Source organism: Erpetoichthys calabaricus, chromosome 4 (genome assembly GCF_900747795.2).
Source record: "Erpetoichthys calabaricus chromosome 4, fErpCal1.3, whole genome shotgun sequence".
In the NCBI taxonomy this organism is placed as follows: domain Eukaryota; kingdom Metazoa; phylum Chordata; class Cladistia; order Polypteriformes; family Polypteridae; genus Erpetoichthys; species Erpetoichthys calabaricus.
Window position 1 is genome coordinate 324,108,264 of NC_041397.2, and position 26,503 is coordinate 324,134,766.

A 26,503-nucleotide genomic window follows, 5' to 3' on the forward strand; every position below is an offset into this window, starting at 1 on the left:
CCGCTACCCGATTCCACATATAAAGGATTTATTGGCACAGCTCTCCAGGAAAATTTTTTCAAAGGTGGAACTAGTCCACTACTACCATCAAATACCTGAACATGTGGTGGACATTCCTTAAATGGCAGTCATCACTCCCTTCGGATTGTTTGAATTCCTGTGCGCACCATTCAGCCTTAAATACGTAGTGTAGACATTCAACAGGTTGATAGACTTTGTCCTCAGTGATTTAGAATTCAATATTGTCTACCTGGATGACATCTTGGTGGCCATCTCCTCCAAGGCTGAACACCTCACTCATCTCCGAATGCCTTTGACTCCATGGGTTGATCATTAATCCTGGTGAGTGCCTGTTTGGAGTGCCAGTAATGGACTTCCTGGGACATCAGATTTCAAAGGAGAGTGTGATTCCTTTGCCTTCCAAAGTCTCTACTGTCACAGATTTCGCACAACCCAACACCATATGCACCCTCCAGGAATTTTTGGGCACGGTCACTTTATACCACCTCATTCCTTGGACAGACCTTATTATACAACCTTTATATGAGGCCCTACAGGGCCAGTCTGCAAAGTTGCCTGTCATGTGGTTCAAAGAACTGGATGAGGCATTCACAAACACCAACGTATGTTAGCAGAGGCAGCCATGCTCGTGCACCCACTGCCCGATGTTCCACTTGCCCATACAACTGATGCTTTGGACCATTCAGAGGGGGTGGTGTTTGAACAGAGGGCTGATGATGATTAGCAGCCTTTGGCATTTTTCAGCAGACCTCCATGACCTGACAAGCACAAGTACAGCACCTTTGACTATGAACTCCAGAGTTTGTATCTAACCTTTTGACGTGGCCGGACATTTACGTCCGAAACGTTGAGGGTAAAAACAATGTATTGGCTGACTTTCTCTCTTGGTCCACACTTACCCCCATACACATTGGAAAGCAGCCTGTGGTTTTCAGTGGTGCAGTTGGACAGCAGTGCTGCCAAGCTCCTGTGTGACCCAGTACAGTACACTCAATAGTCCCTGGCAACTGGGGAGAGTGCATTTTTGACACTGTACACAGCCTCACATCCAGGGTGGCAGGCATCCCAAAGTTTAGTGGGAGCAAGTTCATTTGGCAGGGCTTCAAAAAAGACAATGTGCAGCAGCTTGTGTAGTATGCCAGAAGGCTAAAATACATTGCCATATATATGTTTACCTGTGCCCTGATTGCCATTTTAACCAAATTCACAAGGACCTGGTAGGCCTTCTTCTGCCATCTCACAGTTTTACACTCCAGCTCACTGTTGTTGACAGGACTGGCAGATGGCCTGAAGCTGTTCCTTTGACTTCCACACTTGCAGCAGACATAGGGAGGGATTTTATCAGCACTTGGCTTTCACAGTTTGGCATGCCCTCTAAATTCACTTTCAACCCTAGGCGCACAGTTCACTTCACAGCTATGGGCTGCAATGGTACAGGACCTTTGGATGAGACTGCACCATACCACTGCCTACCACCCACAAGGTAACAAGCTAACGGCCTCTGTGAGCAATTTCACCAGCTGCTAAAGGCCTCTCTTACCAACAACAGCTGGGTTTTTTATGCTTTTTTTTACTTATAACATTTTAATTCACCCAGTTACTTATTACGTTATATTCATTTTTAACTTCATTTATTACTTGCTGTGCCCAAGTGCTTGTACTATGCTGTTTTGACTCATTTTTACCACTACTGTAAATACTCAAACCCGTATCATATTTCCTGCCCTCTCCACAGCAGGTGATTGCCATGTGAGTGGAATGTCAACATCAGCTGCTTTGGTTTGTTGCATTATAAATACAATGAGGTAATCTGAGATGTGTGATGCACCATTGCTTTTATCAGAATAAACTGTGACTTAAAATTGAGCAGCAAACGCAATGGAGTACAATGAGAATGCGATCTGCTAGAAACAAGAAAATGTGAAAGCATTACAGGCTTCTAAACATTTGGAATACTAATTTAGAATTGACATTGTAATATAATCATGAAGAAATGCAGTAAGGCATTCATAGTATTTTATTAGTAAATTGTTTAATTCGTTTAAATAAATGAGACTGTTAATAATAATGTCTAAGTTAATATTTTTATGTTATTTTTTTAAGTTTTCAAGACTGACTTTACTTGCTTGGAGACATTTTCTTTGTTGCAGTTTTTCGAGTGGAGGAGCAGGAAGAAGGAAAATGGAAGGACTGGAGCCCAGTGACTGAAGAACAACACAAAATATACACAAACAAAATATATACACAAAGAATTAACACATTTGCTACCAGGCTGGCCAGATGGTAAAACATGTCTGTAAAAAGCATTAGAATCACAGCAACAGGACACACAAATACACACACACTTGAACCACAGAAAGAAGTCAAAGTAACATGTCTCCCCATATGAAACTCGTCTGGTATTTGTTCTGTACAACTCTGTTAGGACTGTCCATGGCCAAGTCATTCACAGTGATGAGACTTGACACATGTCATTCAGTCGGTGTTACAGCTTCAAAATGACATAATCTAGCTTAAAACCCTGCAAGACCCACTGTTGTAAAATTACTACATTACCTTTAGGTCTCCTGAAAATATACCTGTAAATGTTTTTTTTTTTAAATGACCACATTTACATAGTCATTGAGTCATATTGTTTAGCCTTGCAATGCTATTGGATAGTAAATATCTACTGTATATGTGCCTGGCCATTTGGTCATGAACTCATTCAACCTGCAACCGCTCCTTGAAGCTCATCCCCTTGTTTTACTGGACTGGATATAACAAGATTCAAGTAAGTAAAATGCCTGAAATATTTTTTATGTGTTTATTACAATGTCTAGGAGCATGTAGATACTAAGTTACTGTGGAATATTTTCATCAAATTGCCTGCAGGTGGTACCAGAAGAGCACAACTCTATGGATGAGGTGATGATTCCTTTCAAGGGGAAATTTAGCTGCATCAAGCAATATATGCAAGCCTCACACATGGGGGTTCAAACTGTGGTTAAGAACTTGCATCTCTGGCATGCTCTGTGACTTCGATGTGTACCAAGGCAGTGTTGATGGGATACGAGCCAAATCTGAACTTGGATTGTCAGGTGATGTTGTGATGAAGCTTGCCTCCACACTCCCAAAAGGTCAGAACTACAAGATCTTCACAGACAACTACTTCACCTCTGTCCCATTGGTAGCTCCTTGATTGTGGATTTCATTATGTGGGAACAGCCAGGCAAGTACGCCTACCCAACTGTAACCTTGATGATGAGAAGAGCTTGAAGAAAAAGGGGAGATGAAGTGCCAGAGTGGAGGGGAACCACAACATCTGTGCTGTCAAATGGTATGACAACAGGGCGGTTACACTTGTGTCAACATTTGCTGGCCCAGAGCCTGTGCAAAAAATTCAACGCTGGGACAAAGCCACCAGAACCTACATTGAAGTTGAAAGGCCTTACATTGTGGGTATCTACAATAAATACATGGGAGGTGTGGATTTGTTGGACTCATTTGCAGCCAAATATAAGTTCCCTATAAAATCACGCCGCTGGTATATATACATCTTCTGGCATACCATTATCCTTGCTGTGATCAACGCCTGGCTCCTCTACAAGCGGGACTGCAAAGCTCTCAGCATTCCTAAGAAGGAGATTTTGAACAGGAGACAGTTTCAGGCGCAACTCGCATCTTCTCTTATATTGATGAATGCTGCTACCAACAGACTAAAGAGAGGGCAACCATTGTCAGGCAATAAGAGCCCAGAAACTTCAAGGAGCCCTTTGAATGCGCAGAAGAGGCCATTTTCAGGTGATGGGAGTCCAGCAAATAGGATCTCAGCCAAGAGGTCATCTGTGCATCCTCCACCGGATGTGCGCAAGGACATTATTGCATATTTCCCCGTGAAAACAAAAAGAGGACGCTGCAGACACTGTGGTAAAGGATATACCAACACGTTGTGCAGCAAGTGCAATGTCCGTCTCTGCTTTTTAGATGACAAGAACTGTTTTTGGGACTATCACTGCAAATGAATAGTCATTGGTTATAGACAGTTTTCATTAAGTTGACTAAATACAATTTTATCCTGTTTTCTAAATTATGATTATCAATAAATCATAATTGATAAAAATACAAATGTAGTTCAATTATTATTCATAATATATAGTCTTATGGTGGTACATCCATCCATCCATCCATTTTCCAACCCGCTGAATATGAACACAGGGTCACTGGGGTCTGCTGGAGCCAATCCCAGCCAACACAGGGCACAAGGCAGGGAACCAATCCCGGGCAGGGTGCCAACCCACCACAGTATGGTAGAACATGAGCAGTAAAACTTGCAATTAAACCCTTAGGTGTTTATATTTGTTTAGAGAGTGTGAGTACAAAATGTGGAAGTTCTGCTCCCAACTAGGCCCAATGTTGCAATATTACAAAATATCCCTAAAAACTAACTAAAACAAAAAAAATTTAAAACTCTTTCATTTTTGCATCAGAGGCCTCCTACAACAACATCTGGAAGGAGAAAAAAAATTGCTCATTTTTTTTAATATTTGGGTTTTACATGGCGTGTTCATGTTATTGGACTCTCAGGTGCCATCTGCTGGTGAATGGGGTGCAAAAACACTGAAAGAACAAAGTGGGGCCTGTGTCTCTCATGTCACTGCCAGGCCCAACAGACCACATTAAAAGTAAATGCACCTTATCAAATATATTTGGCATGTTTAAGCCTTTTTTCATGTTGGTACCTCAGTTACCAAGAACAGAAAAGGTATATTTATAAAAAAATGCTTCACTTTAGAACACATCTGATAAAAGAGAACCAACACTACAGCAGCAACTGACAGGGAAAGAGGGATGGCATGGATGGATATCTCTGACAGAGTGAATGTGTAAAAGAGTTCATCAGTACAATCTGTGTAATCTGTGTGGTAAATATTTTCATAATGCACAATGTACCCCTATAGATATTACTGTGTTTGAAACATTACATGCCCTGAAGAATACAATGTGTTCTATTTTTGCAATATTATTGATATCCAAAACGTCTAAGACCCAAAGACCTTCTTAAGAGGACAGATTATTTCATATCTTTCCCATCCATCCATCCATTTTCCAACCCACTGAATCCGAACACAGGGTCACGGGGGTCTGCTGGAGCCAATCCCAGCCAACACAGGGCACAAGGCAGGAACCAATCCCGGGCAGGGTGCCAACCCACTGCAGGACACACACAAACACACCCACACACCAAGCACACACTAGGGCCAATTTAGAATCGCCAATCCACCTAACCTGCATGTCTTTGGACTGTGGGAGAAAACCGGAGCGCCCGGAGGAAACCCACGCAGACACGGGGAAAACATGCAAACTCCGCGCAGGGAGGGCCCGGGAAGCGAACCCGGGTCTCCTAACTGCGAGGCAGCAGCACTACCCACTGCACCCCCGTGCCCATATCTTTCCCACAGAAATAAATTAGAAACCAAGAAACTGTCAGAGCTAAGAAGCGAAATTACTATGATGTTAAACAGTCTACTTAAAGGTAGTAAAAGAACAAAAAAAAACCAATCCCTACTTTAAATACTTCCACACTTACGTCTATAACTGTAATTAAGACATAAACATATAATGTCCAAGTAAAGAAAAGGATGTATAATTATAATACCAGTCTCTTTAAAAGTGGATCCAACAGCAGATGATACAGTAGGTCCTTCCCATGCCATGACAGAATACGGCTCCTTATTAACTTTCAAACGAGTGTCGGAAACAGCTTCTTTAGTTCCTTTTCAGCTTCCCCCTTGCTTGAAAATACATAATATTGGTCTTGAACTTCCACTTTCAGTTTGGCAGGATACAAGAGGCTGTATTTGATATCGGCTTTCCGTAGCAACTTTTTAATGTTAAAGTAGGCTGCGCGTTTTACAGCTGTTAATGGTGAGAAGTCGGGGAAAATACGAATAAGATTATTTTCAAATATAATCTCTTGCTTGTGTCTGAGAAGTGCCATCACATCAAGCTTACATCGTAGTCGCTCGAAGCGGACAATAAAAGACCTGGGTTTAAAGGTGCTTGGTCTGTATATGCGATAAGCAGCTGCTATCTCAATGTCGAGTTTAAAGTCATCTCCAATTATTTTAGAGAGTAATTCTAGTGCAAATTTCAATGGGCTTGAGCTTTCTCGTTTCTAAGGTATACCCTCAATTCTTATATTGTTTCTTCTGCACCCATCTTCCAGGGCCACAAGTCTGTCTCCAAGTTTTTTGCATTCGGAATTCGTAGCTGTAGCTTTTTCATTGGCATTAGACGCCAATTGTTCCGCTGTTTCAACTCGAGCCGTGAATGCCTGCTTAACGTCATCCAGCTGATCTGTAATGTCATTTATCTGGTCTGTAAGCATTTTCAGTTTGGATCTATTTTCTTCGATGTGTTCCTTTAATTTCTCCAACATGCCTTTAAAGTTCACGTCAAAATGTTTAAATAGACGCGTTTCCCGGTCTTTGTTATCTTTCTTAAGCTCGTTCTTAAGCTCAATGTTCGCCTTCTTAAGCTCATTCTTGTTATCCTTCTTAAGCTCATTTATGGCCATAACCATGGCAGTGGCCAGTGTAGCGATCATCTCTTTCAGTTCAGTTTTCAGTTCTGACAGTTCGTTTCGGATTTTGTGCTCCGCAAGTGGAAGTGCAGCTCCTGTTACAGCAGGTGCTGTGGGCTCGCGATGAGTAGATGAGAGCACATCCTGCAGGGCCTTTTCTAGTCTCGAATGATCCTCAGAAATCGGCGATCCATCATGACCTGTATCACTTGCACCTTCGCTCCCATTTTCACTCTCGACTGGAGACGATACAGTGGAGCGGGGTCCCAGGAAATCTGCGCATTCGTCTGCCTGCTCCAGGTCAGTCTCCGAGAGGCCATACCTTGCACTCGGGCCGGATGTCTGTCCAGACTTTGATGCAGTTTTAAGTTTCTTTTCCGGTTCTTTCTGACTTTTCTACTTGTTACTCATGCTTGTATATTGTAGTGGAAGTTCCTTGGTCGGGTTAAATACAGGATACCTCTTATACGTGAGAAAATAAAGCCGCTGCTAGCGGAGCCCTGGTTCAGACGTCCATCTCCTATAACGGATGAGACCAAATACGACTTTATATTTCTACCTTTTTCTCTATTTCACTGTTAACTCCTACCACTTTCTTTTATGTGGACTCATTCTCTGGACACTTTTTACTTCTTGGACATGGATCGTCTATTCAAGTAGTCAACTTCAAGCGCTGAGAACAAATGCCCATGCTGGTGTGGTTCCCTATTTACCTGACGAGGTAAGAAGACAGTATCACGGCAGCAGAGCCGGTGCTAAGGTAAAAGCCAAGTGTTTAGTGAGAAAGTGGCATTACAAACCTTCGGTGCCTTCTGTGATCCTGGGAAATGTGAACTCGCTACCAAAATAAAATCGACGAACTGGTTGCGCTGGTAAAAAATGTCAGGACCTACAGAGAATGTAGTTTGTTGTGTTTTTGTGAAACATGGCTAACAACTAACATCCCAGATGCTGACGTGGAGCTACCCCGGGTTTGGCACAGTTAGAGAGGACAGAGACGCAAGTACCTGCGGAAAGCAGAAAGGAGGAGGACTCGCTCTCTATGTTAATACAAGATGGTGCAACTCTGGATATGTTAACGTTTAAATCTCCACTTGCTGCAGGGACATAGAACTGTTAGCCGTAAGTCTGCGTCCCTATTACTTGCCCAGAGAGTTTGGACACGTCATTGTTTTTATTGTTTACATCCCTCCTCTGGTGGACGTGGAGACAGCGAGTGACATCATCCATTCCACTGTTGCTAAGCTACAAACACAGCACCCTGAGGCACTTGTGCTAATCACTGGAGACTTTAAACATGTGACGCTGGACAAAACATTACCTGCCTTCTCCCAGTATGTGGATTGTAACACTCGGGAAATAGGAGTATTGACCTACTGTATGCAAACGTTAAAGATGCATACAGCGCCACCCCACTGCCTGCACTTCGGAAAGCAGATCATAACCTGGTTCTGCTTCAGCCTCACTAAAACCAAGAGTGAGGGAGCTACCTAAAACCACACGCTCATTCAGGAAGTAGTCCCCTGAGGCACAGCAGGCTCTGAGAGACTGAAACTACAGACTGGGATATCCTGCAGGGGTCACATAGTGAGAACATTGAGTAGGTGAATGTGAACTTGTGAATTTCCCATTGGGATTAATAAAGTATCTATCTATCTATCTATCTATCTATCTATCTATCTATCTATCTATCTATCTATCTATCTATCTATCTATCTATCTATCTATCTATCTATCTATCTATCTATCTATCTATCTATCTATCTATCTATCTATCTATCTATCTAGGTTGTTGACTGCACTACTGACTACATCAACTTCTGTATGGACATTGTAGTTCTAGTAAGAACAGTACGCTGCTATGCCAACAACAAGCCATGGATTACAAGTGACATCAAGGGCCTTTTGAACCAGAAGAAAACGGCTTTTAAAGGCGGTGATCAGCATGAGCTCAAGCGCGTGCAGAAGGAACTCCAAGTCCAACTCAGGGCGGCGAAGGAGCAGTACAGGAGAAAGCTGGAGCAGAAGTTGCAGAATAACAGCATGAAGGAAGTGTGAGATGGGATGAAGATCATCACTGGCTGCAGCTCGAAGCGGGGTACCACCATCGAGAGAGACGTGAAGAGAGCAAACCAAATGAACAACCTCTTCAACAGGTTTGACCACCCTAAACCACTCTCACCTCGGAGTACTGCACCCTCCACCCATCCTTCTGCTGATACCAGCATAGGAGAGACATCCCCACCCATAATTACAACAGCGCAGGTGAGCAGAGAGCTGAGGAGACTTCAAGCCAGCAAAGCAGCGGGTCAAGATGGAGTATCGCCACGACTGCTGAAGGCCTGTTAGTTGGAGCTGGGGAGTCCTCTACAGCGCATCTTCAACCTGAGCCTGGAACAGGGAAGAGTCCCGACGCTTTGGAAAACATCTTGCATCACCCCAGTCCCAAAGGTATCACGTCCTAGTGAGCTGAATGACTTCCGGACTGTCGCTCTAACGTCACATGTGATGAAGACCATGGAGCGGCTACTGCTTCACCACCTGAGGCCACAGGTCCGCCATGCCCTCGACCCTCTGTAATTCGCATACCAGGAGAAGGTGGGAGCGGAGGATGCCATCATCTACATGCTACACCGATCCCTCTCCCACTTGGACAGAGGCAATGGTGCTGTAAGAATTATGTTTCTGGACTTCTCTAGTGCCTTCAACACCATCCAACCTCTGCTCCTTAGGGACAAGCTGACAGAGATGGGAGTAGATTCATACCTGGTGGCATGGGGAGTAGATTCATACCTGGTGGCATGGATCGTGGACTATCTTACAGATAGACCTCAGTATGTGCATCTTGGGAACTGCAGGTCTGACATTGTGGTCAGCAGCACAGGAGTGCCACAGGGGACTGTACTTTCTCTGGTCCTGTTCAGCCTATATACATAGGACTTCCAATACAACTCGGAGTCCTGCCACGTGCAAAAGTTCGCTGACGACACTGCTATTGTGGGCTGCATCAGGAGTGGGCAGGAGAAGGACTATAGGAACCTAATCAAGGACTTTGTTAAATGGTGCGATTCAAACCACTTACAACTGAACACCAGCAAAACCAAGGAGCTGGTGGTGGATTTTAGGAGGCCCAGGCCCCTCATGGACCCCATGATCATCAGAGGTGACTGTGTGCAAAGGGTACAGACCTATAAATATCTGGGAGTGCAGCTGGATGATAAATTGGATTGGACTGCCAATACTGATGCTCTGTGCAAGAGAGGACAGAGCCGACTATACTTCCTTAGAAGGCTGGCGTCCTTCAACATCTGCAATAAGATGCTGCAGATGTTCTATCAGACGGTTGTGGTGAGCGCCCTCTTCTACGCGGTGGTGTGCTGGGGAGGCAGCATAAAGAAGAGGGACGCCTCACACCTGGACAAACTGGTGGCGGAGCAGCGGGCGCTGAGCAGACTCCTGTCAATTATGGAGAATCCACTGCATCCACTGAATATCTATCTATCTATCTATCTATCTATCTATCTATCTATCTATCTATCTATCTATCTATCTATCTATCTATCTATCTATCTATCTATCTATCTATCTATCTATCTATCTATCTATCTATCTATCTATCTATCTATCTATCTATCTATCTATCTATCTATCTATCTAGACAGAGAATTTACTATGGGATGGACAGTTTCACTAGTGAGTACCAGCATGGCTTCAGTGAATAATCTGTGGAAGAGCTTCAATCTCAGTCTACACAGGGCTGCCTGGCCATTACAATATAAATCTATTTATACTTAATTTTAATTTTTAAATGTGCTCTGAGTCTGTCTGATGTAAACTGCAGTATGCAATAATTAAATAAGAAATACTGAAGTGAATGAAACTTTAACAGACACCCCAGGACAGGTCATTTCTTCTGTTGCTGTGTGTCTTCACTCTGTGGGCTCCTGTCTCACATTAACTGTTCATCCTCAGATGTTCTCTCTGTCAGCTCTCAGGTTTCTCTTTAAATCTCCTCCTCCTCCTCCTCCTCACTGAGCACAGACAAACTTTCACTTTCATTTCTTCACAAGTTACTTCCTTGTTTGTCTGACTGATTCTCTCTGCCTGTTTCCCCTCTGAGTGACGATGGCCGAAGCCCAGTTCTTTGTATCACAAGATGAGTTCACCTGCTCAGTGTGTCTAGAGATTCTCAGTGACCCTGTGACAATCCCCTGTGGTCACAGTTTCTGTCTGAAGTGCCTCACTGACTGCTGGGATCAGAGCCAAGAGTGCAGCTGTCCTCAGTGCAGAGAGACCTTCATGCCAAGGCCTGAGCTACGAAGAAGCACTGTGCTGAATGAAGTCATCAAGAAATTAAAGAAGACGGCAATCAGTCCTCGTCCTCTTCCTCAGCCTCAGAATTATGCAAGCCCTGGAGACGTGGAGTGTGACTTCTGCACTGTGAATAAATTTAGAGCGGTGAAGTCCTGTCTGACCTGTATGGCCTCTTACTGTCAGACTCACCTTCAGCTTCACTTTGAAATAGCTGCCTGGAAGGACCACAAGCTGGTTGATCCTGATGGCAATCTGAAGGAGAAACTCTGTGTGAAACATCTGAAAAGCTTGGAAATATTTTGCAAAACCGATGAGACATGTGTCTGCTTGATGTGTGTGGTGACTGGACATAAAAATCATGAAATAGTGGAGCTGGAAATGGAAAGAGAAGAAAAAGAGGTGAGTGGGATTTAATGTTTAATAGAAACAACTAAATAACAGGAGTGAAGAGATTTGTAAATGTAGTTTAACAGGGAAATCTATTCATTAATCTTATAAATCTGAATTTTCAAGTATGGTATAGTATAGAGCTGGAATGTATGCATATGAGGCTGGGTGTAAGTCATGAAACAGCCCAAGATGACATACTCATATCATCCATGTACACTTTAGTCCATGTTAGCACTCTCATTCTTTGTGATCTAAGTACTTTTGTTTTGGTTTTCTAAGGCAGGGACGGCCGGAACTACAGCCTGCTGACCATAACTGGTCTCTGACACAGGCACTGTATGAGCAGCCTGCTGGCTCTTTATAGAAATATCGAGTAGTTCATTCTTCATGAGGTGTTCTTAACAAGATGATGGCAGAGCTGGCTGCTGTAAGAGTAGTAAGTTACAATGCAATGTCATCCAAAGAATAATTCAATAACCCAGGGTTTTACCCTATGTAGCGTTGGCACATGGAGTGTAGGCTAGTTTAGCTGCTTGCTTGCCTTTGTCCTGCTTGTGTATTTTCAAATATTTTGAGTTTGCATGTGGCTGATCTCAGGCCTTTTTAAGAGACACGTTATAGTCACATGTTGACCAATCTGTTCTGTATTCTGGAGCTAAGCCTAAGATTCTTACAATACATTTATTTCAGAGGTTTCAATATAGTATTGTAGTATACTGTATATGCTATTATTTAAATAAAATAAGTTATCATTTACTTAATTATCATTTAGAGATAATGGCATCTAGTGGAACAGTAAGAACATTTTATATGACAACAACCTGAGTAATATTTTCACCTAATGTGTGACTGTGAGATGCGCTCTGACTTTTAAAAATCTGGCAAAACCCCAGCAAGTCCAGCAGATACGCAAACAAAATGCTAAAGATGTCTGCTTGACCATCTATGTCAACATTAAAATTACTTATTAATACCACACAATCGTAATATACAGTGAGGTCAGGTAAAAGGCTGTTAAACTAAGTCATGTACAGTATAATGCCTTTGACTGTATAAGCCTGTAAATTAGTGCTACAATTGTAAATTATACTATTTTAATATCTTATATGAGCACATCAAATGATGTGAATTCACCTCCATTTTGAGAAGTTATATTCAGTTCGTCATGTAAAACTGTCCACTTCCTTGACCAACATTACCAGATTTATGAAGGAAAATAAAAGTATTTGCTGAGGTTAGCTAAGCCAGGTCTCAGTAAGTAGGCACGGGTGGCTGTGTGCTCATTATATAATATCGATAATCAAAAGAGCTTTATTTAGAAGCAAACATTTACCAAAAATAATTTTAAACATCAATGAAGTGTATGAACTGTTGTTATATTCTTTAAATTAATATAAGTCATATGACTAAAAAACATTAAAGCACAGGATCTGATTTTAATTTTTGGTTTATTTATGTTGTCTATTGGATTTTGATTCTTTTACATAAAGCAATTCCTGAGATGTCCTAAAGACAGACATCCAGTTGTAGGACAGACTGACAGAGTCTGCTTTGGCTCATAAATCTTTTGCTTAAGCTGCTTTTGCCAGACCCTCTTTCACAAATATTTAATTTCAGTTCATATGTTAATTTTCCTTACTGGCCTCTCCTTGACAAGACACATCTGATCATATTGATCAATCACAGACAGACGACACTCATCTAAGTCTCAGTGTGGAACTGTTTGCTACTTAGAGCCATAACTCAGCCATTGGCAATATTGTTGTCAAAACTTTGCACAAATTGTTAAAAAAATGTTGGACTCACAGTATGTGCACCCAAGAAATCTGCGCCAAAATGTCTACTCCTTCCTCCTGTCTTTATAACCCACTGTGAGCACTAGACCTGTGCTCTGTGCCTGGCCTTAACTTTAACTTTATAGCAGGACTGCCATTGCCTTGGATGTGGCCGTAACAAATGCTGGAGAGAATCCTTTTGACTATCATGCTGGGTTATTTTTTTTTAATCTTAGTATATTCTCTTACTTTTTGTATTTGTAAACTTTTTTTACTGTTTTGCAGTATTTGGATGCTGAATATGCTTTTAATGAAGATAACTGTGTACTTTACTATACAAAATTTAGTTTGCTTCCCATATTTGTTTGTAGGTTAAGTTAGTATACTGTACTCCAAAATTCTGGATTTGTATAAATAAAATTAATTTTGATAATTTCCATTTAGAAAGTGGAACCAGACTGTGGTACCCATTATTCACAATGTTCTTCTGATTGCTGTTGAAGCCCTAAGTATCCATCTAAGAAAGCAATCAAAGATAAAGGGCATGATAAAGGAAAAGTCTGAAAAACAGTATTTCTTTATGATGATCTTATGCTGCCCAATTTCTCAGATCCATACGCATCAGTTCCATTTGTATCAAAGCAAATACATATCTGCCAAATTTGAAAGATGTTCTGCACGGTAAATCCTGAAGTTCCTCCCTTTAGGTGAAGCAGGACATCCTTATCTTGCCATGTTATGGTCGGTGGCTTAGGATTTTACAGACTCTATAAGAACAGTGTGACTTGTCATTAAAGTAATGTAAGTCATGACAGCAGATTGTTCATTAAGCAGTAAATGTCCCATCGGGATCAACTCTAAATAGTCGTGTTTATGAGTACGAGGTTATCGTGACACCACAATAGTGTAATCGATCAGAAACAATCTTACTGCAGTAAGCTCAGAATGTGGGATATTCTCTAACATATCAACCAATGAAGCAGACAGCTGACAGCAGAATTCACAATTATAGTCTGGGCATGGGGACAGTTTTGATAGTGATAGTAAGCAGAAACGTTTAAGGGATACCCTTGAGTTGAATTAGATCATGCTTTTCACAAAGTCCTGAATTATTACTGTGTATGTGACTCTCTCCTTTATCAAAGGGGACATATTTATGTTATAACATTTTATGGGTGCTTTTATAGTCAAAGCATAAGCAGGTTCAGCTTCTTAACCCTTTGCAGTCATATTTAATTTTCAACGTCACGCTACATTAGTCGTAATTAATTATTGAAAAAAACGGCAATAATTACAGCAGTTATTTTTTTCAAGCACGTAGGAATAACACAGGCCACTTTTCTCGACCAGGCGACTGTGCAAATCGGTCAGAAACTTGCAGGGCCACCAGCGGTGGCCTGACGACCTATAGCGCACTTTTTACTAAGGCCAGTTTTCTGGCCTAACGACCGCAAAGGGTTAAGGTTACACATTTAGGCCGAGGACAGAACTGACTCAATGCCCAGGTGACTACAGCACACTTCCTACCTTAGCGGTGAGCTTCACTGGTGGTTGACTCTGAATGAAAGGTCCATTCAGGGCACTGTCTGCAATTATCCAGGGGTGCACTATTTGGAAACAACAAGTAAATTACACAGAAACTGCTCATATCCTCCTCACTACTTGATAGCATCACATCTGCAGTTTGTATGATGCTAAAGAAATGCGCTTACAGTAGTAATTTGGGGCAAACTTAAAGGATGTATTTGTTTTTACTGTCCTTTTACTACTGAAATATTTAAGAGACAGCTTTTGAATTCCACAGTGTGTCTCCCTACATGCCCTTTATATTTCTTAATACCCTTTTGAACTGATGGCCTCATACACTCTATGTCTAGTGTTAGGGTTAGGGTTAGGGTTAACTCTAGTGCTGGAGTTGTTCATCTTGTACAGTACGTGTTGGCCAGCTGCCTTTTTAAATGAAATGTCATCCTTATTTATCCACAGCAAATCTCATGTAAATATCCACATGCTTCTACGTTTTTTGGTGTAGCAATGGATTCTGCAGGGCCTATGAGCTTGGGGACCCACTCGGGGTCGTATAGATTTTTAAAAATGTTTTAATAACTTAACTAAAACAACTCAATGTAGTGGCTTCAGCATTCAATGTCTTGTTACCATGAACTCTGACCTCCATGGCTGATTACGAATTGTATGTTACTGCTGAACTTCTCGTTGAACGCTATAGCACTGATATTTCACTGGCGTTTTCCACTCAATTGTTGTCATTTCATGCATTATTTCAATCCATCCTGTCAACCAAGTCGACTGTTTTTGAAGTAGCTGAACCGTTGCTGATAGATCACTGTGTACTGTCATCTACTTCAGTGATGTTTACATGGCTTACATGTTACTTCTGACTATACCAGTGACCTTTGCTATGTATGAACCATCGTTCTCCAAGTTAGAACTCATCAAAAATGACGTCAGAGTTTCCATGTCGCAAGACAGACTGAGTGGCTTGGCTATACTCGAGCGTACCAGACAACTTGACGTGTCAAACATTGTTGAACCATTTGCACAACAGAAGGCATGCAAGCGAATATTTTAAGGTACTAGTGATATTAGAAGTAATATGATTTGTGACTTGTCAGTCAGTGCCATTTTTGTAAGCTTTAACAGTTTAGCAGATCTGTATCCTGTTTTATTGTGTACCTTAGTATAGCTAACTATGTATTAGTGTCACTACTGTGAGGATTTGTGAGCGTCACCACTTTATGAGGTCTGTTTTCTCAGAACTTGTGTAAAACAGGTCAATGGTGTCGTAGTATCCTGTCAGCCGTAGTTGTTGTTTCAATTTCTTACAAATTGAAATTACTTCATTTTATAGTACACGACAGTTTCTACTTTGTAGCTTACATTACATTTTAATCATCTCCCTTCACAAAGTTGCCTTAGAAAAGTAAGTGGGTCCACATTTTACATATATTTATGTACAAGTACTACTGCCCACACCTCCCACATTTCATTCCCATGGTGTATTTTATTTTTGCTAAAACACAGCACCAGTAATAAAGCAATTTAAAAAGTTATTACAAATATCATTTGGAGAGCTGGTTTGTTTGTCACCTGTGTGTGATCTTAAAGTGACGTGGTCATGGACGCCATTGCCCAGCAGGTCCATAGAATCTAGTTGTGAATAAATTACTAGTAGTTATGCTAGACAGGAGGGCACTGCACAGGAGCCTTCAGCAAGCTGGCTACCCCACTGCTCCCTGCCTTGTACGTAATCTTCTTTTTAAACGTGCCCAACTGCCCCTCAACTGTCGCCATTTTCAGAAGTTTAGCCCACTTTCACTTTCAGACTTTTCCACGTCTGCCCCTCTTAAACTGAAATCTTTTGTTGATGGTGTACCACTCAGTCCTGATCTCTTGATTCTAGTAGAAGGACCACCTTGACCCCTGAAGTCAGCCCTGATTATTAAGACTCTAGACAGGCTGCTTCTCCCTTTGGTGTTTTAATATTTCCTGCTAATAAACAAATAGTAATTACAGCACACTGATGAACTCCTTCTCCTCTGTTTTACTTTTGTATTTTTATGTCCATATTTTACTGAATAAAGCTGCCTTTAGTATAATATCCCCTGCAAACTTGCTTTCTCAGATTACTAAATGCTTACATATCAACACACTTCTGACACCAGGCCTTTGTCCCTGTACCCTCACTAAGATGTCACTCATCTCTGATTTGAAGGGGCCTGTTACTGAAGTCCTGCTTTATGTCAATGGATGTCTCCGCACAGCTTTTTGATTTTTTTCTTAGTCACGTGTATCCATTGTTATTCATTTCCTCCACATCTCTCAGCCATAGCTAGGTTTCATTTACTTCAATCACATCTTATTTACAGTATGTGCTCCTCCATATAGTCCAATTCCTTTGTGTTTACTACCTCATGTGTGTTAATGTCTGCTGTTTTTCATGAATTTCCAATTTCATTTTGGGTTAATCTCTGTATGCCATTCTTTTCAATGGAAATTTTTGCAGTTGAAATCAGTCAGACAACAGCAGAAATTGAGTTTGATTTTATATAGAAATAAAATTGACTTTGAAACAAATATTTTAGCTAATTACTTACAGTGGTCCAGGCACACAGTTACGCATTTAATGCCTGAGAATATGGAGTAAAGAAAACAAAATATATAAGAAAGGAAAGTTAAAGGTTATAGGAAAACAGACATGACCTTACATTGGGTTATTTAAATTATTAAGTTATTTACTCATCCATCCATCCATTATCCACCGCTTATCCGAGGTCGGGTCGCCGGAGCAGCAGCCTAAGCAGGGAAGCCCAGACCTCCCTCTCCCCGTCCACCACCTCCAGCTGCTCTGGGAGGACCCTGAGGCGTTCCAGGGCCAGCTGGGAGATATAATCCCTCCAGCATGTCCTGGGTCTGCCCCATGGCCTTCTCCCAGTGGGGCATGCCTGGAACACCCCTCCAGGGATGCGTCTGGGGGGCATCCTGACCAGATGCCCAAACCACCTTAACTGACCCTTCTCAATGCGGAGGAGCAGCGACTCTACTCCGGGTCTCTCCCGGATAACTGAACTCCTCACCCTATCTCTAAGGGAAAGTCCAGCCACCCTGCGGAGAAAACTCATTTCGGCCGCTTGTATCCACGATCTTGCTCATTCGGTCACTACCCAAAGCTCGTGGCCATAGGTGAGGGTAGGAACGTAGATCGACTGGTAAATCGACAGTCTCGCCTTTTGGCTCAGCTCTCTCTTCACCACGACGGACCGTTGCAGAGCCCACATTACTGCGGATGCCGCACTGATCCGTCTGTCAACCTCCCACTCCATTCTTCCCTCACTCATGAACAAGACACCGAGATACTTGAACTCCTCCACTTGAGGCAGCACTGTGCTCCCAACCCGGAGAGAGCATTCCACCCTTTTCCGGCTGAGAACCATGGCCTCGGATTTAGAGGTGCTGACTCTCATCCCCGCCACTTCACACTCGGCTGCGAACTGCTCCAGTGAAAGCTGGAGGTCACTGTCCGTTGAAGCCAACAGAACCACGTCATCCACAAATAGCAGAGATGAGATTCTGAGGTCACCGAACAAGACCCCCTCCGCTCCTTGGCTGCGCCTAGGAATTCTGTCCATGTAATTTATGAACAGAATCGGTGACAAAGGGCAGCCCTGGCAGAGTCCAACCTCAACAGGAAACGAGTCCGACTTATTACCGGCAATGCGGACCAAGCTCCTGCTCCTGCTGTATAGGGACTGAATGGATTGTATCAACAAGCCTTGTACCCCATACTCTTGGAGCACACCCCACAGGATGCTTCGAGGGACACGGTCAAATGCCTTCGCCAAATCCACAAAACACATGTGGACTGGTTGGACAAACTCCCATGCCCCCTACAGGATCCTGGCCAGGGTGCAGAGCTGGTCCATTGTTCCACGGCCGGGACGGAATCCGTATTGTTCCACTTGAATCCGAGATTCGACCATCGACCAAACTCTCTTTTCCAGCACCCCTGAATAGACCTTACCGGGGAGGCTGAGGAGTGTGATTCCCCCTATAGTTGGAGCATATCCTCCGATCACCCTTCTAAAAAAGGGTAACCACCACCCCGGTTTGCCAATCCAGAGGCACTGCCCCCGATGTCCATGCGATGTTGCAGAGACGTGTCAACCAGGACAGCCCCACAACATCCAGAGCCTTGAGGAACCCAGGGTGGACCTCGTCCACCCCAGGGGCCCTGCCACCTCGGAGCTTTTTAACTACCTCGGCGACCTCAGCACCTGTTATGAATCATGGATGAGACGGGGTCCTCTAGCTCTGCTTCCTCTACGGAAAACATGCTGTTGGGATTGAGAAGAACCTCGAAGTATTCCTTCCACCGGTCAATAACGTCTACAGTTGGTCAGCAGGGCACCATCTCCACTGTACATAGTGTTGATGGAGCACTGCTTTCCCCTTCTGAGGCGCCTGACGGTTTGCCAGAACCTTCTCGGTGCCGACCGAAAGTCATTTTCCATGGCTTCCCCAAACTCCTCCCATGCCCGAGTTTTTGCCTCTGCAACAGCTGATGCCGCCACACGCTTGGGCCGCCGGTACCCCTCACTGCCTCTGAAGTCCCACTGGTCAACCAGACCCGACAGGACTCTTTCTTCAGCTTGACGGCTTCTTGAACCTTAGGTGTCCACCACCGGGTTCATGAATTGCCGCCACGAGAGGCACCGACAACCTTGCGGCCACAGCTCCGTTCTGCTGCTTCGACAATTGAGGCTCAGAACATGGCCCTTTCAGACTCAATGTCCTTCGCCTCCCTCGGAATGAGGTTGAAGTTCTGCTGGAGGTGGCAGTTAAAGATCTTTCTGACCAGCTACTCCGGCAGACGTTCCCAGCAGACCCTGATTATTTGTTTGGGTCTGCCTGGTCTGTCCGGCAGCCTCTCCCGCCATCTGATCCAACTTACCACCAGGTGGTGATCAGTTGAGGGCTCAGCTCCTCTCTTCACCCGAGTGTCCAAGACATAAGGTCGCAGATCTGATGACACGTTTACAAAGTCAATCATCGAGCTGCGACCTTGGGCATCCTGGCGCCAAGTGCACTTATGGACACCCTTATGCTCAAACATGGTGTTCGTTATGGACAATCCATGGCCAGCACAGAAGTCCAACAACTGAACACCACTAGAGTTTAGATCAGGGAGGCCGTTCCTCCCAATCACACTTCTCGAGGTTTCACTGTCGTTGCCGACATTAGCGTTTAAGTCTCCCAGTAGGACGATAGAGACCCCAGGAACTGCACCTCGCAGCGCCTCTTCCAGGGACTCCAAGAAGGCTGGGTGCTCTGAACTGCTGTTCGGCGCATAACTGCAAACAACAGTCAGAGTCCTTCCCCTGACTCAAAGGCGTAGGGAAGCAACCCTCTCATCCAATGGGGAGAACCCCAACGTGCAGACCTTGAGCTGGGGGGCCATAAGCAAGCCCACCCCTGCCCGACGCCTCTCACCCACAGCAATTCCAGAGTGGAACAAAGTCCAGCCTCTCTCAAAAGGAATGGTTCCAGAGCCCAAACCATGCGTAGAGGTGAGCCCGACTATATCTAGCCGGTACCTCTCAACCTCTCGCACCAGTTCAGGCTCCTTCCCCGCCAGAGAGGTAACATTCCATGTCCCAAAAGCCAGTTTCGGCAACCCAGGGTCGGAACGCCAGAGTTCCCGCCTTCGGCTACCACCCATATCACATTGCACCCGACCCCTATGGCCTCTCTTGCAGGTGGTGGGCCCACAAGAAAGCGGAACCACGCTGATCCTTCAAGCTGAGCCAGCTGGGCCCCGTGGTCGAAGGTCCAGCCACCTGGCATTCGCCAGCGAGCCCCTCCCCCGGGCCTAGCTCCAGGGTGGGGCCCCGGGTACCCTTTCCCAGGCAAGGGAAATGCCGATCCTTGATTTAACTCCATATGGAGTCTCAGGATCGAGTTAGTCTGGACCTTCACCTCAGACCTGTTTGCCTTGGGAAGCCCTACCAGGAGCATGTAGCTCCTGACCACATAGCTCCGAGGATCACTAGACCGCGTGAGCCCTTCTGCCATGGCAAGGCCTCGATCCAAGAAGGGAAGTTATTTATTATTTACCCTAAATTTAGAATTCTATTATGATACATTTTACTGCATCCATTTAACATAATGATTTCTATTGATTTTTATAAAGTTATACATTATTGTTATTGTCCTTTATATTCCTCTCAGAGTTAGAGGAGTTATCAGCTACACATTTCACTACGTATTGTACTGTATGTATAATCCAAATATAACAAGTCAAATTTCATTTCATGATCCAAACACAACACAAGGGCAAACCCCTGACCACCATGAAATGGATCCTGCAAAATCACAAATGGCAAAAATAATGGAAGCTAAATAAGTATAAAATGAAAGCCTGCTTCTGCAGAATAAAAAAGGTGATATGTTGGCTGAAGCAAACCCAACAGCATCTATGAAATTCAGATCAGGAGCAGAAGTATAAGCAAGGAATGATGGGAAAGACCTTCATAAAGGGGGTCATTAAGAAAGACTTTCAAGCAGTTTCTGACTCAGGCTGTCAAATCTTTGAATGCTTTACTTGCCCTGAAGAAGACGTCTACCTGGGAATGTGGCGGAGAATAAGCCTGTTCTGTCACCATTTTGTGTGCTTTATAAAAAAACAAACACGTCAGTCTATTTAGATGTGATCCTTTTGTTTTTTTCTGTTCTATGACCAATTCATTTTTCTTATTTCTTATTTTTACTTTTTTATATAACTGTATATATTATTATAATTTCTCTCCTAAAGGATTATATAATTATAATATTTCATTAAGTTACTTGTTGCTTGATGCCCCCTTTTTTTTTTTAGTAGTTTCAGTGTTTATCTGCTGATTTCTGTCTGCCACATACTGTTTGTTAATTTTAATACATATTACTTTCCACTTTCTGTTTATCTCCTCTTCTTAATATTTTTATTTGGCACTTGGACTTTTGGTCAACATATTTTTAATGAATGTTTACTATTGATACTTTTGTTTTTGCTGTATATCATTACTGTTAATTTTTTCTATTATTATTTTTTTAAAAGATTTGACTTGTCACTATTTATTTACTGTTGTTCCATGTTCTCTGATCCCTTGGTGTTCAGTTTGTATTCTGTTGACCGATTGGCATCCTTGGCTGTAGCTCTTGGTTGGTCTTAAAGGTCCTATTTATCTTTATTGATCATCTCCATGGCCTGTTATTTGTTAACGTTTTCACAGCCATTACTCCATTCATCGCTAAACATGAAGGCTGAATGCGGTTGTCTTCTTTGCCATAAAACAGTCTACACTCTACCAACTTGATTGTTCATATTCATAATTGAAATTTTAGTCGTCCTTTATCTGCCTTTTTATTTCTAGAATTAAATATTAAATGTCCAATTTCTCTGGGTTTCAGTTATAATGTATTTTTTTTTATTTCCACTGTTTTTTCTAGTTTTATCTGAGCTCATCCTCTTCAGTATTTGTGACTGACTTCTTACTGAACTCCTCACAATCATTCACATCTTAGTGGCCTCAGTTATCTCATTTGACTCAAAAATGACAAAAAAAACTTCACAACACTCTCAAAAGTCTGAACTCTGGAAATGCCTTTGAGATCCCGCCATTGTGCGTCTAAGTCCTCCTGGGTTCTCAGGCATTTCTTCACCAGCAGTGTCCGATTTTTGTTTTTATGTGTGTGTGAACGTCCAACTCCCCACTCAGTACTGTGATGTCTTCTAAATATGAAGAACTGACTTGTGCACCAGTGTGCTTTCAAACAGTCTTCTTTATTTATAGCACTCCTCCAGCCCAAACTCCATCTTCAATATAACTGTATAATTTAAACTTTATTTTGGTCGTTTTGTTCTTTATGGAATCAAATCTCAGTGTCACATACTGTGTCAATATGATGACAAGTGTGAGAAGAAGGAAGTTGGCTTATGAAATGTAAAAAAAATGTGTTAGGAAAATATGAGTACAATGATGATGAACAAGCACTCAAGTGTAAGTGAATTCTAATAAGACCACGTGTGTCCTCTTGTGTGTCCAAACAGAAACAGTTGGAGGTGACACTGAGTGACATCACAAGGAGACTTGAGGAGAGAGAGAAGACACTGGAGGAGACAAGAAGGGTGATGGAGCAGATGAGGGTGAGTGGAATTAAGACAATTCACATTAAAGAGAGGAGAAATAAATTAAAATTAGAAGAGCAAGCAGAAGTTCGCTGATAATGGGACAGGGAAAGGGAACTGAAGAGATTTGTTTATTGTGTCCTTGATGGCATTTCACTGTCAACAGTATTTCATGCTTTAATTATTAGAGAGTCAGATGTCTCAACCAAATGTTGTCTGAATTGTCCATCTTTATTCTCACTAGCAATCACTTGTACTGTGGGTTGGCACTGATGTTCTGAATTGAATCAATCAGCACAACATTCTTTAATAGTCTGTTCACATTGGGTTTCGCAACTTTGTTGGACTCAGTAGCTTAAGGTATCTCACTAATTGGTTCGATGCAGGCTTTATGTAATGTGCACTGCCACCTATTTTATTTAATCTTTAGTTTTTTTTTCAAAGGAGGGTAAGTTTGTGCAATGTTCAATTTTGCAGTTTCAAAGATCAATTTTCTTCATTTCTTATCCATGTGTAGTTAGCATTTTCTTTGTGTCCCTTTCTGGTTTTCCTACAGGCATTATAGCTTTCTGCTCAGTCTTTGCACTGAGTCCTCAACTATCACTTCTTCCCTCTTTCTAGGTACTGGTTTGGAGGTGACCCTTTTAGGGCTCCTCATCCCTACCTACTGTCTCAGAGTTATCAGAGTCACTCTCTGGCTCTGGAAGGTCCTTAATATGGATGAACACAGGATCCTGGACTGTGTGCATCTCTTACCTTACGCTTACATCCAACTGTGACTCTCCTTTAACTACCCTACTGGTACAAGTCCGCTCCCATGCAATTTTGGGGTACAAACTTTTTACTGTAAATGACACCTTGGTGAGCATGTGGTAATCTGCCTGCTAGGCATTACCTATTAAAAAGAAAAGTTCTAAGAGAAGTGTAAAAATGACTTACACAAGGAGAGAAAAAATGAGAATCACTTACCTGTTTAAATTGTTGAAGTATGGGGGTGCGCTTCACAAGGGTTTTAACTTGGACTTCTTCATGTTTGCGTGATGCGGCACTAGTGGCACAGTAGGCATATGTCTACTTAAGGCCTGATGGATGCTGTGTGTGACCCGTCAAAAAGGCAAGCATCTCCATAGCCACCTGCCATGGTTAAAGTAAAATGTGCGCCCACTGCAATTTGTGAAAGAGAATCGTAATGCAGGATTATCTGTAAAATTTGTTCCCTGATATAAAAGGTACCTCCTACCTATAGGAGTCATCTTCAGACTCAGTCGGGTGAAGAGTGTGGTTTGTATAGCGATTTCTTTCAGTATACCAAACACCGGCTTGTGGCTTACTTGTATATATTTCCTTTTGTCTAGAAGTGTAGATATCTCCTATTTATTGTATTGTTGTGGTGGAGGAATTTATATAGATTTTGGGTTTATGGTGCACTTTTTGCTTTTCTTGTATATACTGTATACAGTATACTTGCGTTTAAGTTTTCCCGCGGACTTTACAGTATAATTTCCAGTATTTTATAATATCGGTTGTATAAATCAAATGCAGAAAACTCGTGCTATTGGTACAAGGGATTATGATATGCTAACGCCCACCTGAGAGAGTAACCACGGAGCACACAGCCTTTTTTTTCTATGTATTGTGCCTACATGACCACACGGTAATACCCAAACTAATCTGAAGCGACGTTTCCACTGATTTGTCTTTTTCGTATCTCACACCCTCATACACCTTTATCGTAAGAGCTTCCCTTATCTACGATGGAGCATTCGATCAGAAGACAATATGAAGCTGGTTTTAAATTAAAAGTCGTTGAAGTGGCAAAAGAAATTGGTAACTGCGCTGCTGCAACAAAATTCGATGCGTCTGAGAAAGTGATGTGAGATTGGAGGAGGCAAGAAGATGTAAAAAAAAAAAATAAGTGTCGTTTTTTGAACGGGCGTATAAGTCGGGGTCTGATTTTATGATCGATTTTACAGGTTTCAAGACCCGACTTATATGCGAGTATACTGTACATGGCACACTGTTTTTCCTTTTTCTTGTAAAATGTTTTATGGAATCATGGGATTGTGTTTTGTGTAGTCTCTCCCTGAGCACATTTTCTTTATTTAGGAAGACTACTGTTTTTGTGTACATACAATTTTTTGTCTTTGATTATTTTTCATTTTTGGGATTGATAATTTACTGTAAATATTTTTCACTGTTTTTGATCGGAACACTGCTTTTTTTTTTGTGCATCTTTAAATAAAACACACTATTGTTTTTGGAAATACCACCCTTTTTGTGTCAGTGTCTGCATGTCTGCCATCTCTCAATTCTGATCCTGGTCAGTCCTGACCTACAAGACGTCCAACTGGGTAGTCTGGCGTCAACTTTGCTAATACATGTGGTGCCACAGAATCGTATTGATAAAAGCCATATTTGCAAAGGTGGAGTTATCAGTAATAATGAGAAGGCTTAAAACACTCAGTTTTAAAAAGTAAAAAATAGGATTGAAGATCCTCAGTCAAAGGCACCTAAGGAATCCAAAATGGCTTCTTGTTCAGACAGCACAACCCATGAAGTCTTGTGGGTGAGAGTACTGCCAGAGATATGGTGCTACCTATTGTTATGGGGATTCTGTTTTCTGTGTCCCATTGCCCTTCTTTCATTCTGGTCTCCTGGCCTCCTGACCACCAACCATCTCAATCCATATTGTTCTTCTCAATGTCTAAATAAAAACAAAACTGTTGTGTGACTGGTAATTTTTATTAGATGACTAAATTAAATGTCTTTCTCCATTCAATCAGATCTCTTTTGCAAGAGAAGTAGAAGAAAATGAGAAAAGCTTCAATGACCTTATTAACTACATAATGGAAACCCACAGTAAATTGACTGCGAGGATCAGAAAACAAGAGAAGAGGGAAATGAAGAAGGCTGAAGGAGTCTTGGAGCAACTGGGGAAAGAGATTCAGGAACTAAAGAGGAGAGACGCTGAGCTTCAGAAGCTTTCAGACACCAAGGATCACATCCGCTTTCTGCAGGTGAGAGCAACACTTCACAGGAAATCTGATCAGACTGGTGTGTGGGACCTGAGAACATTTATAGAGAAAATTCAAAAGATCCAAATAGTTTTCAAAACGTGAAATGAACAGGCCTTTTCTTTTCATCCATCCATCCATCCATCCATCCATTATCCACCGCTTATCCGAGGTCGGGTCGCAGGGGCAGCAGCCTAAGCAGGAAAGCCCAGACCTCAGCTGTTCTGGGAGATATAATCCCTCCAGCACATCCTGGTTCTGCCCCATGGCCTTCTCCCAATGGGGCATGCCCGGAACACCCCCCAAGGGAGGCGTTTCGGGGGGCATCCTGACCAGATGCCCAAACCACCTCAACTGACTCCTCTCAATGCGAAGGAGCAGCGGCTCTACTCCGAGTCTCTCCTGGATAACTGAACTCCTCACCCTATCTCTAAGGGAAAGTCCAGCCACCCTGCGGAGAAAACTCATTTCGGCCGCTTGTATCCGTGATCTTGCTCTTTCGGTCACTACCCAATGCTTGTCGCCATAGGTGAGGGTAGGAATGTAAATCGACAGTCTCGCCTTTTGGCTCAGCTCTCTCTTCACCACGATGGACAATTGCAGAGCCCACATTACTGTGGATGCCACACCGATCCGTCTGTCAACCTCCCACTCCATTCTTCCCTCACTTGTGAACAAGACCCCGAGATACTTGAACTCCTCCACTTGAGGCAGTACTGTGTTCCCATCCCGGAGAGAGCAT

The 26,503-nt window shown here is 42.7% G+C and overlaps 2 protein-coding genes across 5 annotated transcripts in view; both read left to right on the forward strand.

Moving 5' to 3' along the window:
• The window catches only part of LOC114643524 (tripartite motif-containing protein 16-like), a 336,382-nt gene that overhangs the window by 245,118 nt on the left and 64,761 nt on the right, over positions 1-26,503 (forward strand). The gene's annotated exons all lie outside the window — the stretch shown is intronic.
• The window catches only part of LOC114643538 (E3 ubiquitin/ISG15 ligase TRIM25-like), a 42,537-nt gene continuing 26,714 nt past the window's right edge, over positions 10,681-26,503 (forward strand). For both annotated transcript variants that reach the window (XM_028792115.2, XM_028792116.2), the window contains exons 1-3: positions 10,681-11,299; positions 22,670-22,765; positions 25,531-25,764. In XM_028792115.2, coding sequence (XP_028647948.1) covers positions 10,712-11,299; positions 22,670-22,765; positions 25,531-25,764 — 918 coding nt within the window. In that variant the 5' untranslated portion in view covers positions 10,681-10,711. The remainder of the gene's footprint in view (positions 11,300-22,669; positions 22,766-25,530; positions 25,765-26,503) is intronic.